At 39.1% G+C, this 17,556-nt stretch overlaps 1 protein-coding gene across 2 annotated transcripts in view; it reads left to right on the forward strand.

Moving 5' to 3' along the window:
• The window catches only part of EGLN3 (egl-9 family hypoxia inducible factor 3), a 33,757-nt gene extending 20,373 nt beyond the window's left edge, over positions 1 to 13,384 (forward strand). For both annotated transcript variants that reach the window (XM_006152386.3, XM_014589299.2), the window contains exons 2-5: positions 5,434 to 5,553; positions 7,669 to 7,805; positions 11,341 to 11,414; positions 12,266 to 13,384. In XM_006152386.3, the coding sequence (XP_006152448.1) occupies positions 5,434 to 5,553; positions 7,669 to 7,805; positions 11,341 to 11,414; positions 12,266 to 12,297 (363 nt within the window). In that variant the 3' untranslated portion in view covers positions 12,298 to 13,384. The remainder of the gene's footprint in view (positions 1 to 5,433; positions 5,554 to 7,668; positions 7,806 to 11,340; positions 11,415 to 12,265) is intronic.
• Positions 13,385 to 17,556: the final 4,172 nt, after the last annotated feature.

The raw sequence follows: 17,556 nt of genomic DNA on the forward strand, positions 1-17,556 counted from the left end.
GATGGGACCAACTGGTAGCAAGTGTGAACTTTGTGTTATATTGTGACATTTTCTTGAAACTTGAGAAAGCTTTGCATAGTTGCCATCATCTTGTAATGAGGTCTTGTGAACTTCGTGCTGTAGGAATTACACTTAAGTGACGACAGTGGATTCCATAAGATATCCTTGAAGATCAGATACTCCTGAACAAGATGACAAAAGGCTAAACCAATAATTCCATTTTGCTTTTCATGTGCCCAAGATTTAAGTTGCAAAGGATTTTTGGAGCTCTTTTCTCTTACTCCTTGTCAGAGCCAAATGGAAAATAATGAAATTTGACATTTTGGCTTAATTTTTCTTGCAGCTTTTTTTTTTTTAAATACAGAATAAAACTTGCAAAGACCATTTCTCTTCCAGATTTGTACTATCTACCTTTTCCTGCAGTGTGCCTACTTGTAGTTTGAATATTTAAAGATTTTTGTTTCTTTTTGTTGTTGTTGTTGTTGTTGTTGTTGATAAATGTTCAGTTTTAGAGCTGCTGTTAGCAAATGTAATGCCTAGTAATTGGGATTACTAATCTCTTCTCTCCCACCTCAGAAGGATTACTGGATGAGCTCTTTCTTCAGCAGGGTGGCTTGGTGTGTGCAGGATGTAGTGTGCAACCATAGGGCTGTCCTGTTCACTGTCCACATTCAGTGTGTGTGTGAAACTACATGTTGAACACAAGTCACCCAGAAAAATGACCCCAGAAGTTTAGCTTTCAGCTCCTCCATACCCAGCTGACTAAAAACATTAGTAAGTTTGTCACCTAGGCTGTTGTTACCTGAATATAAATGAGCCTGTTATTGGCCAAAAAACTTGAGCCATTACATTCTCTACTGTGATGAGTGACTGGGTGGTTTTTTCAGGCTAAAAAAATGTAGTCTCATGTATTTCTACCTAGCTCTTTACACATCCAGTGGTCTGTGCAGTTGTGACTGTGGTAGAGAGAGGAAGGATCCTGGTTTGCTCTGAACTAGGTGGGCGTGGAGGAAGGACTTGTGGGATGGTATGGAGGATGCATGTGGAATCTGATGGCAAGGATGAAGCTCTGTCTTTGGATAGGGTATATCGACGCCTGGTGAAGAGAGAGGAGAAGGGCTCCCACTTTGGGCTCAGGAACTATCTCAAAGTAGCTTGACTTCTTGGGAGACCTCAAACAATGATCTCATGTATAATCTGATAGATTCGTGTGTGTGGGTGTGTGTGTGGCCCTGATTGAAAAGTGAGATCAATAATATTTAGCAAACTTTATATAAAAATTTGATGGCCCGCTGCTCATAAAAAAATAAATAGCTAACATTTTTTAAGAATGTAGTGTTTCCCAGGCCTTCTACTGAACATTTTACATGAATTATCTCCTTCAATCCTCATAAACCCATTTTATAGATAAGCAAAATTATGCAGAAAAGGTTAATCACATTTTATGTACTTAGGTCACATGGTATGTGTATGGGGTGGGTGAGCTTAGCATTTGTCAATAGATCAAAATAACAGTTTAAAGGTCATTTAGTCTCTGTGACACAGTTGGTAGGATACTGGATTGCAGCTCTGAAAGCCATATACCCATGGTGGTTTGAGTCCCCAGCCTGGTCGGCCTGAAAGCATGCCAGGTGCTTGTGAATGTGCATGTAGTTTTGTTACACATCCAAGACTAGAACTATAGGACTATTTTTGTATGTATAATGTAGATAACACTAATGTGTTACTAAACTAATGTAAATTTCAAATATTAGTCCAGTCAGGAAGTTTTAATAAATGAAAAGCCTATATATAATACATAAAATGTCCTCCTGGTAATGTGTCACTGTTACTGCTTGGGATATTTGTTATATGAACGTTAAAGTGCTGTGGCCCTGTTCTTAGAACAATAACACAGTGAAGCCTTCTCCTCCCTTGCATACGCTAAATCCCTTTCTAGGCTTGATGAGGTTTAGATAACAACTCAGTTGAACCGATCGGTTTCCGGAGTTTATTATTGCCCCGTGCACAAATTGGCACAGAACTGAATGGCGAGTTATGAAGTGAGGCTTGTTTTTCAGTGTGCCCTTAGACTCATGATCTTAGACCCTGTCAAAGACTAGCAAATAGCTGGGAATGTGCCCAAGGCAAGACCCATCTCCTATGGCACTCATCCAAAAATACACTGATAAAATTGTCCAGATGTACTTTCAACAGGCCCACTGAGGCTCACAATGATTTCCTTCCATTGTTTCAAACTTGGTACATATGGCTTCTGGAACCAGGAGAGAGGGTGAATATTCATTCTGGCCAGAAAAATGATCTCTGTTCCTCTCCCTTAAGCAATCAAATAGTTTGCCGACTATAGGGGTTTTGTTCTAATAGTGCACTGGAATTGTGTCTGTTTTACAAATGTAGCGATTAATAGAGGATGTACCTTTGTGAGTTTGATTCTCCCCCTCCAATCCTCCAATATTTTAATGTGAGTTCTGAGGCAGATGAGTACTGCATAGCACCTGAAGAACTCTATTGCTCTTTCTGATGTTGATACTTAGATCAAGTCTTAGATCTTCTTGGACCTTAAGAGGTCGTATAACCCAAGTGTCTTTATAGAAGAGAAACTGAACCTGGGATCACACAGTCAGTTGCAGAGTGACCTGAAAGGCAGGCATGCAGACCACTGAGCTTCTCCTTAAGAATTGAGCTGTTGAAGGATATAAGAGTATCACATTGATGGAGTACCTTTTCTTTTTAGACACACACAGTGGGGAGAGGCCGAGATAGTAGGGGATCCAAATGATAATTATTTGTGGCTTAACTGACTTTCATTATTGGCTCAGTGGTGGCTCTTATAATCCTAATAGCTGTTTCCAGGGATGAGTAATTCCATAGTCATTATAGGTAACTTCATTTTTCTCTTCTCTAGCTAGGCCCATCATTTCTGTCTGCTACCACTTTTCCCCAAGCCATCCTTTCCTTGGTGTTATCATCATTTGTTACATTTTTATTGTAGTCATCTCAAAATTCCACCTTCTGAAAGATGTTCAAGCTGATAGCGTAGCTTCCTCTCTAAGGATGATACTGCATGGACTTTTTCTTAAAGTTTGTGTGTGTGTGCATGTGTGTGTATATGTGTGTGTGTATGAATGAGAGAGAGAAAGAGAGACCTCTATGCGAGCCATTTCCAGCCTCAGCCAGCCAGGATCATGGGTACATATGTGCCTGGTGCATACAGGGACACCTTGTCACTTGAACCTGGGACCTTTCTATATGGCTTCAGCATTGTGAAGCATTGTGTTTGTTAACTCTTGTACCACCGCAACTGGCCTGTATTGGCATTTTTGATATTCAAAGGCAGGATATGGAGATTGCTAGCTACATGGGAATATAAAGTGTGAGAGGCTGTGATTTAAGTTTTAAGATCTTTGTAAATCCAAGTTACCATCTAGCTTTATTATTCTAGTGTGCAATGTGTGTGAGACCTAGTTCCTTGTTTGCATGCTACGGTTGGAAATGACTTGGCAACTACATAGAAGCTGATTCATTGAATCACCGTGTGTTAGTTTGGGACTCTACCCAACTGGTCATTTTACTAATGAAGCAACCCTGCATTTATCAGGGATATATGACCACCCTTACCTGTGTGTTCAAAAATAACATTTTCTGTCATTAAAAAACAACAACGACAACAACTATTGATCTAGGTAGAATGTAAGATTACTCTTTATAGAAAGAGTCATTCACTAATTCATTGATTTATTCATCAGATTTTAAATGGACACTGTCCTAGGTGCTAAGAACATGTCAGTGAACAGAATAGAGCAAAAAAAATCCCTGCTCATGTTGCCATTCCAATGTCTTTTCTGCAGATGCCACATTCCTATGAAAATATGGAAGTATCTTGTGAAGAATAGAACTGGCTTTTTGTACTTTGCCATTTTTTTCTTACTTTCTGTTTAATTTTTCCATAGAACAATTAGAGTTTTGTAACTCTCTAGTAGTAATTCTATAGTAGTAAGTTTCAGTAGAATTTTTGGTATGATTTAAGTAGCAGTTAGAAAAAGGAAGACAACTTCTGATTATTTCCTGCTTTGATAATTATTGGTAAGAAGAAGACAGGCATTTAGAAATAGATATTAGGACCAATAGGTTGCATGGTGACTAAGGTACTGGACACACACTCCCACATGTCCGACCATGATTCTAGTCCCTACCTGGTGGCTTGCATTTTCACTTTCCCTCTCTCTTTCTGTGTCTCTCTCTGGTCAAATTTACATAAATGAATGACTAAATAAAATTAAATAGGTAGTTCTTTAAAAAAAAGAAATAGGACCAGCAGTTGGCATAATGGCTGTGTAGCTGGACTCCCATGTAGTCCACCGCTGTTCAAGTCCCGGACCCAGTGGCTTAAACTCATGCCAGACGTGTGTGTGTGCGTTTCCAAGATCCTGAGAGGAGAAGGGACTGTGATGTGGCCATCCCCCCAGGGGATGATTTCTCGCGTTCTGTCTCTCTGTCTCTCTCTGCCTTTCTGGCGAGTGCACATCCCCTATAGCAAAAACCTCTCCAAAAAAAGAAAGAAATATTAAATAAGTGTTTGGCATTTTCCCTAAAAGAGATCTTGCTATGTTGTCTATGTTGATGAGTCAGGTAGTAGCTTCCTATTGACCTTTCTCTGTTCCTTCTGCTGAATGCAATTAAAAAAAAAAAAAAGTCTATTTATTTATTTTTTTTTTCATGAGAGAGAGAGAGAGAGACAGAGAAAGAGAGAAAGTCACCTCAATCAGGGTCTTATGTCATGATCCTCCCCCAACCTTTCCAGGCAGCCTGGACCACAGACGTGCGTGGATGTATAGTATGTACAGGGGGAACCAAAACCCAAACCCCAACCTTCCACATGGATCTGGCATCATAGAGTAATACACTACCACTGCATCACTGCTGCTGGCTTGTCCAAAGTGTTTTATGGAGGAAGCCTGTGTTTCTTCTGCTCTGTGGTTGGTTCTATCTTTCTGTAAATGCAAATATCTTTAGCCATTGTTCTAAGATGGCATTGGTGATTCAGGGGCACCTATTTTTCAAACATAATCCCTAAGTGTCACACCTAGTGATTCTGATTTTAATGAGTCTAGGATAGGAACCTGGAACTTGCTTTTTCAAAAAGGAAGTTATTTGAGAAATGAGCATCCTAGTGGAGATACTTTACTTTAAGAAAGACTGCCTAAAATATTGTTGAGCCATTGCACATTAAGACTGAGCCATAAAATATGACCTGGCTGTTGATTTTGTACACTGAAGAGTCAAAATTTTTATATTACACATGCTGGGAAGGAGCCAGCAGCCACCTGTAAAGGTCATCTAGACCCAAGGAGACTGTGTTACTTGTGTGTTCATCAGTGGGTGGGGAAGATTTTCTCAGTGTTGCTAACCAGCTTTCTTGGGATTTCTCTGCAGGCGATGGTGGCTTGCTATCCAGGAAATGGAACTGGTTACGTACGCCATGTGGACAACCCCAATGGTGATGGCCGCTGTATCACCTGCATCTACTACCTGAACAAAAATTGGGATGCCAAGGTACTTTGGAATAATGGGAATAGAATATGTAATTAGAAACCATAGGGGAGAACAGCTGTTAGTAGCATAATGGCTATGTCGCTGGACTCCCATGTAGTCGACCGCGGTTCGCGTCCCAAACCTGGTGGCTTAAATTCACACCAGGCGTGTGTGAGTGCATGCTTAAGATCCCAAGAGGAGAACGGAGGAGAAAGAATTGCGGTGTGTCCATGCCCCCTGGGGAATGATTTCTCACTTTTTGTCTCTCTGTCTCTGTCTTTCTGGAGAGTGCATGTGCCCTATAGTAAAAATCCTCTCAAAAAAAAAAAAAGAAACCATAGGGAAAAAAATCTGATGATTTAGAGGAGAGTTTTGAGTTCGTAATAGCCCTACCTCCCATTGATGAGTCTTTTCTACTGTTTCATATTTACACCCCCTCCCCACTACCTCATGAAATTAGTACTAAAGTTGATGAGATGAAAATAGTGGCTATGAGGTTAATTTACTGGCAGGTAGGTACAGTGATTAAGTGTGGGAGGGGTGGTTGATGAGGGGAAGATCCTTTAATATTAGGAGCAGGGATCTATTTTTCAGTCTGATTCAGAGCCAGTGAGACTCTCAATGCAGAATAGGACATATGCTTTTCCAGCAGCAACATTAATTTCACAAAAAGAGAACTGTGAGGGACAAGCAGTTAGTGTAATGGCTATGTCGCTGGACTCCCATGTAGTTGACTGCGGTTCGCGTCCCGGACCTGGTGGCTTAAAATTCATACCAGGCAGGACCTGGTGTGTGCCCAAGATCCCGAAAGGAGAATGGAGGAGAAGGGATCGCAGCGTGGCCATCCCCCCTGGGGGGGGGGGGAGTGATTTCTTGCTTTCTGTCTCTCTGTTCCTCTCTGCCTGTCTGGTGAGCGCACGCTCCCCATAGCAAAAAACCTCTCCAAAAAAAAAAAAAGAGAACTGTGAGATGTGAAACCATACATACCTAGGAGAGATTTCCCATGTAGTCCTCTCTCTCGGGTGACATGTCTCTTTGGTGGCTGCTTGCCCTGGCTTACTATGGTTCATGAATGCCAAAAGCTTTGTGGTTTATTTTTATACCATAGGGCATATAGAGATATGAAGTCTGGCTCCATGTTTACAAACATATTTTTGGACTTTGTATGCTTTCTGAAAGCTAAGAATGATTTAGGAGTCTGGGAAGTCAGAGAATGTTTTGAGCTTATTTGGCTTTTGAACCTTCTTCATCTTTATTTCCTGTTCATTAGGGCAGTTACTGGCTGTCATAAAGCAATGATATTTTATCTAGGGTCAGAAAAACAAAACCTGGGAAACCAGTGAATTGGTGCAAAGGCTTGCCTCTTCTCTCTGTGTGACATGACTGGAATACATCCCTTAGGTCTCCTTTAAATAATCTTAGAGGTGCTGTGATAGGCAAGAGAGTAAAGTGATCAGATCGATAACAATAAATTGAAAGGTGTGAAATCATCCAATAAATATTTGTGTTCCTTCTGGTCTTAGGCATTGCTCTGTGGGGAAATGGGAATGTGTGAGACCTAAATTCTACCCTGATTCTGGTTATTCTAGTAAGACAGATTGGGCATCTACATAAGAGAAAAAAAGTAATTCAAGCAAAAGAGGGCAAAGAAGGGTAGATAAGTTGGTCCAAGGGTATAGAAAAAATAGTAACTTCCAACTCATGAGGTCAGATAAGAGCTAAGAGAGTTCAGAAGAAAGCTGTAAATTCTAATTGAAGGGGAAATTATGTCTGAAGATTATCTTTAAAAGCTGTTAATATTAGATGGAACTATATGAAATTTCTGGAGAAATTTGTAGGAGAAAACCAGTCAAATATTGGCAATTCTTTATGATTTGAACTAATAGTAGTCTATTTTGTGTCCATGAGCTCTATTGTGTAGAGTGGGAAGGTCTGTTTGGTGAGTGATGAATAAGACCTCTCTAGCCAAGTCTGAAATAAAATTTGATACAAAGTATGAGGCTGAAGTGAAAACTTGGGGAAATGAATGCTTAGAGCAGAAGTTGGAAGATGGCATTATTTCTTGATGGGGCTGAAGTATTGTTGGTAAACGATGTGAAAGGCCAGTAAATAATCCACCTTCTTTGTGACTCTCAGCTACATGGCGGGATCCTGCGGATATTTCCAGAAGGGAAATCATTCATAGCTGACGTGGAGCCCATTTTTGACAGACTCTTGTTCTTCTGGTCAGATCGCAGGAACCCACATGAAGTCCAGCCTTCCTATGCAACCAGGTAACAGCCAGCACAATGATTCCTCTTCAGGAGCTCATTATAAAAATCCCAGTTCCCAGAGAGCTCTCTACTCTTGTGTCTTGTCCAAGTGGGAGCTGACCACATCCTAAAGCAGACAGCAAAGTTTGGAGTCCTTAAAAAATTAAAGGGGGCCCATCAGGTAGCACAGATGTTAAAATGGCCAGATCCCATAAAGGGGGCTGTGCAATTTGAGTGCAGGACCCAACAGCTTGAAAAACATCCTGGGCATGTGTGTACGTGCATGCCTAAAACTCCCAAAGGAGAGGGGACAGCGGGCAACATGGTGGTTAAGGCAACTGGATCCCACATGACCAACTATTTAGTTCGAGTCTCAGACCTGGAGGCTTGAAAATCATGCCGTGTGTGTGTTTGTGCATCCCTAAAATCCCAAGAGAAGAATGAAGAAAGAGTTGTGGTGTATATACCCTATAGAAAAAGCTTTAAAAAAAAATCCCAAGAGGAGAATGGAGAAGGGGTTATGGTATAGCCACCCCCAGGGAGTGATTTCTCACTTTGTCTGTCGTCTGTCTGTTTCTCTTTCTCTGTGTCTCTGGCAAGTATACCCACCCTATAGCAAAACTTAAAGAAAATTAAAGGGAAACCTTTGAATTCTTTAGTATACGAAACCTAACTTCCATTTGGAGTAACTATTAACAAATTGTTTTCCATTAGATAAGTGTACTTGATTTGAAATGTCCTAGTTTTATTATTATATTTTTAATCTAAAAGTCTTTTTTTTAAATGTCAGAGGTTACTCACCAGAGAGAGACAGACTGACAAGGGTTTGGCGCAGGGAGAAAGCACCCTCCAAATGGGTCAGGTCACATCACACTCTCCATCCTGTTTGGATATGCATACACATGTGCCCAGTGTGTTTCTTAAGCCACCAGCGGTAGAACTGGAACTATGGTCAACCGTGTGGGATCCAGCTCCTTTAACAACTAGGCAGTGGGATAGCCTCACTGTCTTTTTAGAAGATTTCTAAAAATCTTCTGAAAGATTGTAAAACTCTAATGTTGAACTCCCCCTGGAGGATGTTAGCTATATCAGAAATTTTGATTGCTTTGGATAAGTTTACAAGTTGCCAGTTGCAAGAAAGAATCTTAAGTAAAGAAAGTAATTTGTTATGACTTCTTTCCTTTTTTAACCCTTCTCTTTGCTCAAAATTGACTTGGCTCCCTCTATCCATGTCTTAACAATTAGATTTTTAAAATAAATCTTTTCTTTAGCATGTGAAGATATTCAGGTAACTGAACGACTTAGTATTGTTTAGTATCAATCTAGAAATTCTTATTTTATTTTTATTTTTTTGGAGAGGTTTTCGCTATAGGGCGCCTGTACTTGCCAGACAGACAGAGAGAGACAGAGAGACAGAAAGTGAGAAATCACCCCCCAGAGGGGATGGCCACGCTGCAATCCCTTCTCCTCCGCATGCACACGCACCTGGCAGCTGTTTACGCCACCGGGACTGGGACTTGAACCGAGGTCGACTACGTGGGAGTCCAGTGACATAGCCATTACGCTAACTGCTGGTCCCTCAATCTAGAAATTCTTGTGCTTGCTTTAGCAGCATATATTCTGAAAAGTTGAATGATACAGAAATTCTTGATAAAAATTAGTGATACTTTTTTTTTAAACTTGATTTGCTTTATTTAGCCTCCAATTTCTGGGAGGCAATGATAAAAATCTTAAAGAAATTCAAGAATTTACTATCTCTCTGATAATTTTCTGCCTGTCATTACCTTGTCTTATGACCCATGGTGTAAACCAGGCAGCATCGAATGCAGTGGAATACAGTTTGTCTTGGTAATAGCAATTGGGGGCAGGTAAAGAGATCTGGTAAGATAATTTCTCACTTTTGGGACCAGCAGTTGGTGTAATGGCTATGTTGCTGGACTCCTGTGTAGTCGACCGCAGTTTGAATCCCAGACCCAGGGCTTAAACTCACACCGGGCATGTGTGTGTACGTGCCCAAGATCCTGAGAGGAGAATGGAGGAGAAGGGATTGTGGTGTGGCCATCCACCCCCGGGGGGGGGGTGATTTCTTGCTTTCTGTCTCTGTCTTTCTGGCGAGTACATGCGCCCTATAGCAAAAACCTCTCAAAAAAAAAAACAAAACTGATAATTTCTCACTTTCCTTCTCTCTGTCTCCCTTAGGCGCACACACGTGCCCTATGGTAAAAACCTATAGAACAACAGAAGATAATGACTAAATCTTTACAAGCCTAGTTACTGGGTCTTTGGGAAAGTCATGATGCCTTTTTCTAGGAAAAAAATACGTGACTGGTGCCACAGAGGGCATCACTGAAAAAGGCATCAAGACTTTTCCAACAACCCAATAAACTAAAATAGCAGGTTTCCCAGTTAGGATCTGAGCCACAAACAGAGTTAAATATTAAATGACAAATTAGAGTGTTCTCTAGATGAGCAGGTAGAGAACTAATTCTACCATCGGTCTGCTAAGGTAGTACAATAATTGTGCCCTCTCATTTATGACAGAATTTTCTTTTCCTGTAATTGCCAAGAAGATATGTATACTCACCTAAAAGGGAGGGTAGAAGCACCCCTCCCCCCCAATGGGACATGGTCAACTGCAATCCCCTCTTCTCCATTTCTCTGTCCTGTCAGGATTTGGGGCTTGCACATACACACATGCCCATTGTGTTTTTTCAGGCTGTTGGCGCTGGGATTTAAACCACTGTCAGCCACATGGGACCTGGCTCCCTTAACTAAGAGGCTACGGGATTAGCCCTCTGGTGGAATGTTCTGGTTATTCTCCAGGCCCATCATGACTGACTCCACAAGGAACTCATTAGCAAATTTTGACAGGAAGCTCTTAAAAATAATTAAGTGATAGAGAAACTGCAGTAGCTGATATTATGAAATGAAACTTTAAAAAAAAATCTAAGCATGAAACAATCCCTGTTACAGTCTATCCTATGGATGAGATGAAGCGAATGAGTGGGAGTGCAGTAGCGAGCCTGAGGGCACCATGATACCGTGATTTAGTTGAATCTTTGCCTTAATGTCAAAAAAGAGAGAGAGAGAGAGAGAGAGAGAGAGAGCCAAGAGTCTTTAATGTCCTATGACTTAAATGTTATTCTTCAAAGCTTCCTCAAATGTCATCACCTCCTCTTCTTTGTTCTTTCCCCACCAGTTGAGGTCTCCTCCTGTTTAGCAGAATGACTCCCTTCTAGTCCTTTCTGCGTAGACCACCTTCACTCATTCTACTATTTGTTAAACCACCTGTCTCCTCTGTTAGAGCTGGAAATGCTCGAGGAAGAGGAAGATCTGTTCAAGGATCATGTAATTCCCCAGTGCCGAGGATAATCCTTGGCACATAAATAGGATGGGTTTTATTACTCTTAAATAGAATCAAAACCAGAGAAATTAATCTTAACTTAAAATTAGGATAGGCTTCTACAAATTACTTCATTGTGAGATTTTTAGTACCTTTTTTGTTTTTTGTTTTTTGTTTTAAATCTCTTTTCTTATACCTGATTATCTTTCACAGATACGCTATGACTGTTTGGTACTTTGACGCTGAAGAAAGGGCAGAAGCCAAAAAGAAATTCAGAAATTTAACAAGTATGTGTTTGATAATTTTCTGTGACTTATGATCAAGTCAGTTTGTGACTTTTATTTGAGAATTTTATGTATTTGGTAATACATTCTGTTCAGCCTCAATTATTGCTTAGCTCACATATAATGAATGATATATTGCTGGGTTTAATCCAGAAACCTTGACCTTAGTGCTCTCTAAAAAATCAGAAGGAAAAAAAAAAAAAGGCAAAGGGCACTCCCTGAGAATACCCACTGCTTATGTGATGGTTTATGGTAAATGGTAAATAATTAACTTTTTATTATTCGTGCTAACCAGTCACACATAATATTAAATCATGTGCCATGATTTTGGCACATTGCAAAGGAAATAAGATGGAATCCATCAATAATGGCTAATTTGTTATATGACAGTAGGGTTCATGTTATATAAACTGGATATGACATAACACTGTTCCTGCCTCCTCCAACTGATTTGGTAAGGCTGTATTTCCCAATCTATATTGCATTAAAACTCTAGTCCTGCCAAGTTGGCTTAGAAAACGGTTAAATCTCAGTCCCCAAAATGTGGGAAATGTCACATACTATATCCCTCTCTTGAAGAGTCTCAGTGCACCATGGAGTTTTCAATGAATAAATCCTGTATTAAACAAACATATGTAACATTGCCTTGGATTATACACTTACCATCTACCCAAAAATAAATAAATAAATAAATAAAAATAAAAATGCCTTTTTGCAAAGCTCATTCAGGAGGCTTGACTTTGTTTTCCAAGATGAGAAATTTTTCCTGGAGGCTTTTTTGTGACATTTGTGACATAAACTTCTTAGATCTAACTCTTTATTCCTCTTTATTCTCTTTTCTGTCCCCAACCTAGAAAAAACTGAATCTGCCCTCACTGAAGACTGACTGTGCTCTGAGATCCGCTGGCCTCATTCATTTTAGTGATAGTTTCTGAGTTGTCAAGACTTGAGATCCAAAGATGGCCTCTTCAGTGAAGACCAACTTCTCTCTACTGCTTGCATCATTCACATCCCTGTCTTGCATGTGGTACTTTGTGTTTTCTTGCCAAGACTGCATTGACCTTCCGACACTCTGCCAGATAAACTCTTTTGCTAACTCCAGAATTATTTGCAGACATCCTAGCTGGCCAGCGGCTTAACTGAGATTTGGTAACACTGGCTGTAAGAACAAGAGCCCAGAAGCACAGGTGGAAGGAATCGTACTTGCACTTTATGTACACTCCTTGATTTGAAAGGAGAAGGTTTGCAAAGGAAAAAAATACGTGACAGGTGCCACAGAGGGCATCACTGAAGCCTTAACAACAGGAAACAGAAATTTGTGTCATTTGAACAATTTCTAGATGTTCTTAATCTACACCTGTTAGGGTTTCTGAAGAATTATTATAATCTAGTGACATTTTACCTCTAGAAAGGGCTGCTGTTATAGTCACCAGTTTGTAAGTGTTCCATAGGGTGGACACTCTTTTTTCCTGGTCCTATAACCTGGACTTTCTGCCTTGGGCCCATTTTACTGAAAATAATGACTTTCTGATTGAAGATGACAACATCATTTGTTTTCTATTTTTTACTTCTTACCTGGAGAACCTAATTCCCCAGAGGCTAAAACTAGACATTAGTTGTTTGAGTTGCTTTGTTGGAATGGAATTTGAATTTAATTTAAATTAAAGGGGAAAAAAAATCTTCCTGGTAGTTTAGTGTCAACTTCTGATAACAATGGGAAAGAGGTAGGTCTGTTGACATAAAATAAACACGTGCACATCTTGGACAGTTTGAGGGGAGATGAAGCTGGAAATGTGGGTGTTCTTGTTTTTTTCTTTTTCAGTTTTCTTTTTTAATGGGCTTACCTTTCTTCTTTAACAAAATATAGAGTGGAGTGTTGTATTTTAAAAAGGAAATGGGATCGCTTCTTGGCCTTTTGGTTAAGATCAAGTGTAAAAAGGAAATGGAATTAAAAAAAAAAACTCACAAAAAAATCCATGTTATTTGTCCTTACTAGCCTTTCTTGATCTGACTTGACCTTGAGGTCCACTGTGGTTGGCAGTATGGCCAGAGTCATGGATTTACTAGACTTGTGAAAGGATCTACTACTGCAATAGTCAGAGACTCCACTGCCTCAAGAACTCTGTATTGAATATCTATTTTATTAAAGTCACCCTTCCTAGTTTTCAGTTCTACTTTGATGTACTTTAAATTCCTTTAATTTCTTTCTTGAAAATCTGTTAAACATTAAAGAGCTAGAAATATTTTCTTTTGTCATATATGGATACGTAGTCTTGCCAAAACAAAGTTAATTTTTTTCTTTGCTGGTTTTAGAACATTTCTTGATAAGACTTGTCATCATTTAGACTCACAACTCTTCTCTTTTGTTTATCTTAGTATTTACCACCTTCTAACATATTATTTAATTTAATTATTTATTATGTTTATTGTCTTGTATCCTGCCTCTAGAGTGTAAGCACAATGGAGATAGGGATTTTGTACATTTTTAATCAATGCAATATATTTTTAGCACCTAAAATATAGTGCCTGGCACATAGTAAGGGCTCAGTAAATACTTGTTGAATAAACTCGGTCTCCTACATTAATATTCTAATAGTTTGATTAATTTCCTCCATTTTTGTCTAGAAAGGCTACTTAGGATTTTTACACACATCTTTTTATAATGGATAGCTTACACCCGTAGGCTAGGAGTTTTAGAAAACATTAGTCATGATGCCATTTCATATTTGTTTACCTATGACTAGGTCATTCTTTGACCACCATAAATCTGAAAGTTGGACACATTTTTTTTTCCCTTCTGTATCCTGGAACTGTAGTAACAGAACAGTAGCTTCAGGTAGGACAGAGAATTGTAAAACACTTCAATAAAAGAGAAAGAAGGAAGATTGTTTATTAGGAATTTTATATTCTGTGAAATTATAATAATGTTTTTTTCATGATTACTAATGTCATGAGAATGATATTGATAATATTTTCAAGGGATGTTAGGTAGTTCCAATGTCTTTTATTTTAGTCACTATTTTGACTTGCCAAAAGGTCTGACTTAGGCTTCACTTATTTCTTACAGACAAAGGTCCTATAAACTATATAACAAATCAATTTTTTTATGCTCACTGATTTTTCATGGCTGAGTACTGGAAGATTAAGCAGGAAAATACAACTTTAATTCTCAGTGTCTGCTTTTTGTTCTTCTCTTTGACAGTCCACTTAGAGGAGGACTAATCCCTGCTGAGGAAACATTATTTGCCAAATAATCTGATCAATTTCATTTATATTCCTGGCAATGAAATGTTAAGAGTCCACCTAACCATTACGTCACCTACATAGTGCAGGGTCCTTGGTGGGAGATTAAATTTTGAACCAAAGATCCAATTTCATAGAAATAAAAAGTCTTACCTAAGTGCATTAAATAGATTTTTAGTAGAGTCGTTAATACCAATTAAATGCTGACCTGTCTGAATCATGAATTATCCATTCAGACATGACTTAGTTTTCCTTCTTCAAATTACTTAGTTCTTTTTAGAGGCTGGGTCATTCTAATTTCTTTTGGCCATTTGGTCTTGACATTTCCTGTGTTGTTTTAGAAAGCAATGATGGGAAATACCAGGCTAAGTCAGCAATTTGTGTAAGACAGGAGTTCAGACATGTCAGGTACTTATATATTTGATCAGTTATGAGGATAAGTACACATAGTCTTAGTTAAGTTATTTTATTAGTAGTTTTAAAAATTTGGAGGGGAGAGTTGGGAAGAGAATCTGCTTATGGCTGTATCTCTTCTGGGTGCCTGGCTTTCCAGGACCCATGATGGCAAGGCCACTGTGAGAGACAAGGAAGACCACCCAGCTGAGATGAGATCTCTACTCACTTAGCCTCCTGGGTGCCTTCCACTTGAAGATGTGACTCTTGGAAATAGCACTATGTACGTATCCCTTTCTCTTTTTCCCTGACAATGATTTAATTTAGTTCGTTCGTTCTTTCTTTCTTTCTTTCTTTCTTTCTTTCTTTCTTTCTTTCTCTTTTTTTTTTTTTTTTAAAATTTTTTTTGAGAGGTTTTTGTTATAGGGAGCATGCGCTTGCCAGAAAGACAGAGACAGAGAGACAGAAAGCAAGAAATCAGCCCCCAGGGAGGATGGCCATGCCACAATCCCTTCTCCTCCATTCTCCTCTTGGGATCTTGAGCACTCATGCACATGTGCCCGGCATGAATTTAAGCCACTGAGTCCAGGACTCAAACTGTGGTCAACTACATGGGAGTCCAGCAACACAGCCATTACAGCAACTGCTGGTCCCGAAACTAGTTATTTTCCAAGTATGGCAACGTTGTAAGTCAGTCTCATAAGGTTACTATAATGAAGGTTCTTCTTACTGAGAAGAGTAAATAGGTTGTGTTTATATAATTTTTGGTTAAATAACACACAAAATTGCACCAAGGCAATAAACAGTTGTTTAGTAGAGTAATAAAAGCAAGCACTACTTATTGACGATGGAAAAGGAGCCATGTTCATTTAAAGGCGGAACTAATTTGATAAATTTAAGTGTTATGAATGTGGTGAAAGTGGACACTTAAGTTATGCCTATCCTAAAAATATGCTTTGAGAATGTGAACCTCCAAAGGAGAAAGAAGAAAAGAAAATTCCTGAGTCAGAAGCAGAAATTGAGGAAATACAAGAAAGTGAAGATGAAAAAGAAGATTCTGCCCTTGACAGCCTCAGTCAGGCCATAACATCCCAGTCAGCCAAAATGGAAGAAGAACAAAAAAAAAGAAAGGAAACCCAGTTCAGGAGGCCTCCCAACATAATTCAGGACACTCCAAGATAAAGAAAGGTACATAATTCAGTTATAAAGAACTTAGGGTTAAGATTATTTTATTTCTTGGGGACCAGCCGGTGGCGTGGTAGTTAAGGTGCTGGACACTCCCACATGGCTGACCAGGGTTCAAGTCCTGAATCTGGTGGCTTGCTTTCTCACTTCCTCTCTCTCACTCTCACCCTCTGTCTCTCTCTGCTCAAATTTAAAAATAAATGAATAAATAAAATTAAATAAATAATTATTCAAAAAGATTATTTTATTTCTAAATATCATTAAAATAGAAGGTCCAGAAGTGGGATCAGCAGTTAGCATAATGGCTATGTCACTAGACTCCCATGTAGTCAACTGTGGTTCGCGTCCCAGACATGGTGGCTTAAAACTCACGCTGGGCACATGTGCATGCATGCCAAGATCCCGAGAGGAGAACAGAGGAGAAGAGATTGCAGCGTGGCCATCCCCCCTGGGGGGTGATTTCTCGCTTTCTGTCTCTCTATCTCTCTGTCTGTCTGGTGAGCGCACGTGCCGTATAGCAAAAATCTCTCCAAAAAAAAAAAAAGTCCAGAAGTACAAAGTTCAGTTGGGGACTAAAGATTACTTTTAGAATTTGAGCATAACTATTTGGTGTAAAATAGATTTTTTACTATAAACAAAATCATAGGAAATGTAAAAATGATTTTATAGCATCATATTTCTATCTTCCTTAGCACAGATCAAGAATCAAGATTTGCTAGTAATCATTTTGAAGAAAGCTAGAAAACTTGATACTACCATAGTAATGTTGTTATCCCAAGGAAGAAGATACGAGAAGTTCATTATAAAAGCTTTATTTATGTCAGATTGGTTAACATGAGGACTTTTGAAATACATTCAATCTTTAAAACATTCCATCTTTCCCTCCCTTTTTAGATTTTGGGCACAGATGTACACATACCAGGCTTGTTTCCAAAGTCTCAGGGTGTGGGACTTGAAATGTGTAGTCAGCCATGTAGGATTGATCCTGAACCAGCTTGTGGCCTTAAACACCAGGCCACAAACTGGCCTGTTAATAAAGTTATTTTAAATTAAAGTAATAAAATTGAGGCACCTTCAGTTTTGAATTTTTCAAATGGTATGAAGAGAATACTTTTTTTTGAGGTGGCTAGAACTATTGATTGAACAGAGAAGAAGTACTCAATATTCTTTTCATAATAAATACAACTACAGTTGCACTCTGTTGGATAATATATGCTGGTTTATAATAATGACCTGTCTACTTTCAGTCCCAATTTATCCCTATCCAAATGTGACTTTTTTCAAAAAATATTTTTGTTATAGGGCATGTGCATTCTCCAGAGAC

The sequence above is a fragment of the Tupaia chinensis genome, unplaced genomic scaffold, assembly GCF_000334495.1.
Source record: "Tupaia chinensis unplaced genomic scaffold, TupChi_1.0 Scaffold000350_1, whole genome shotgun sequence".
Lineage (NCBI taxonomy): Eukaryota > Metazoa > Chordata > Mammalia > Scandentia > Tupaiidae > Tupaia > Tupaia belangeri.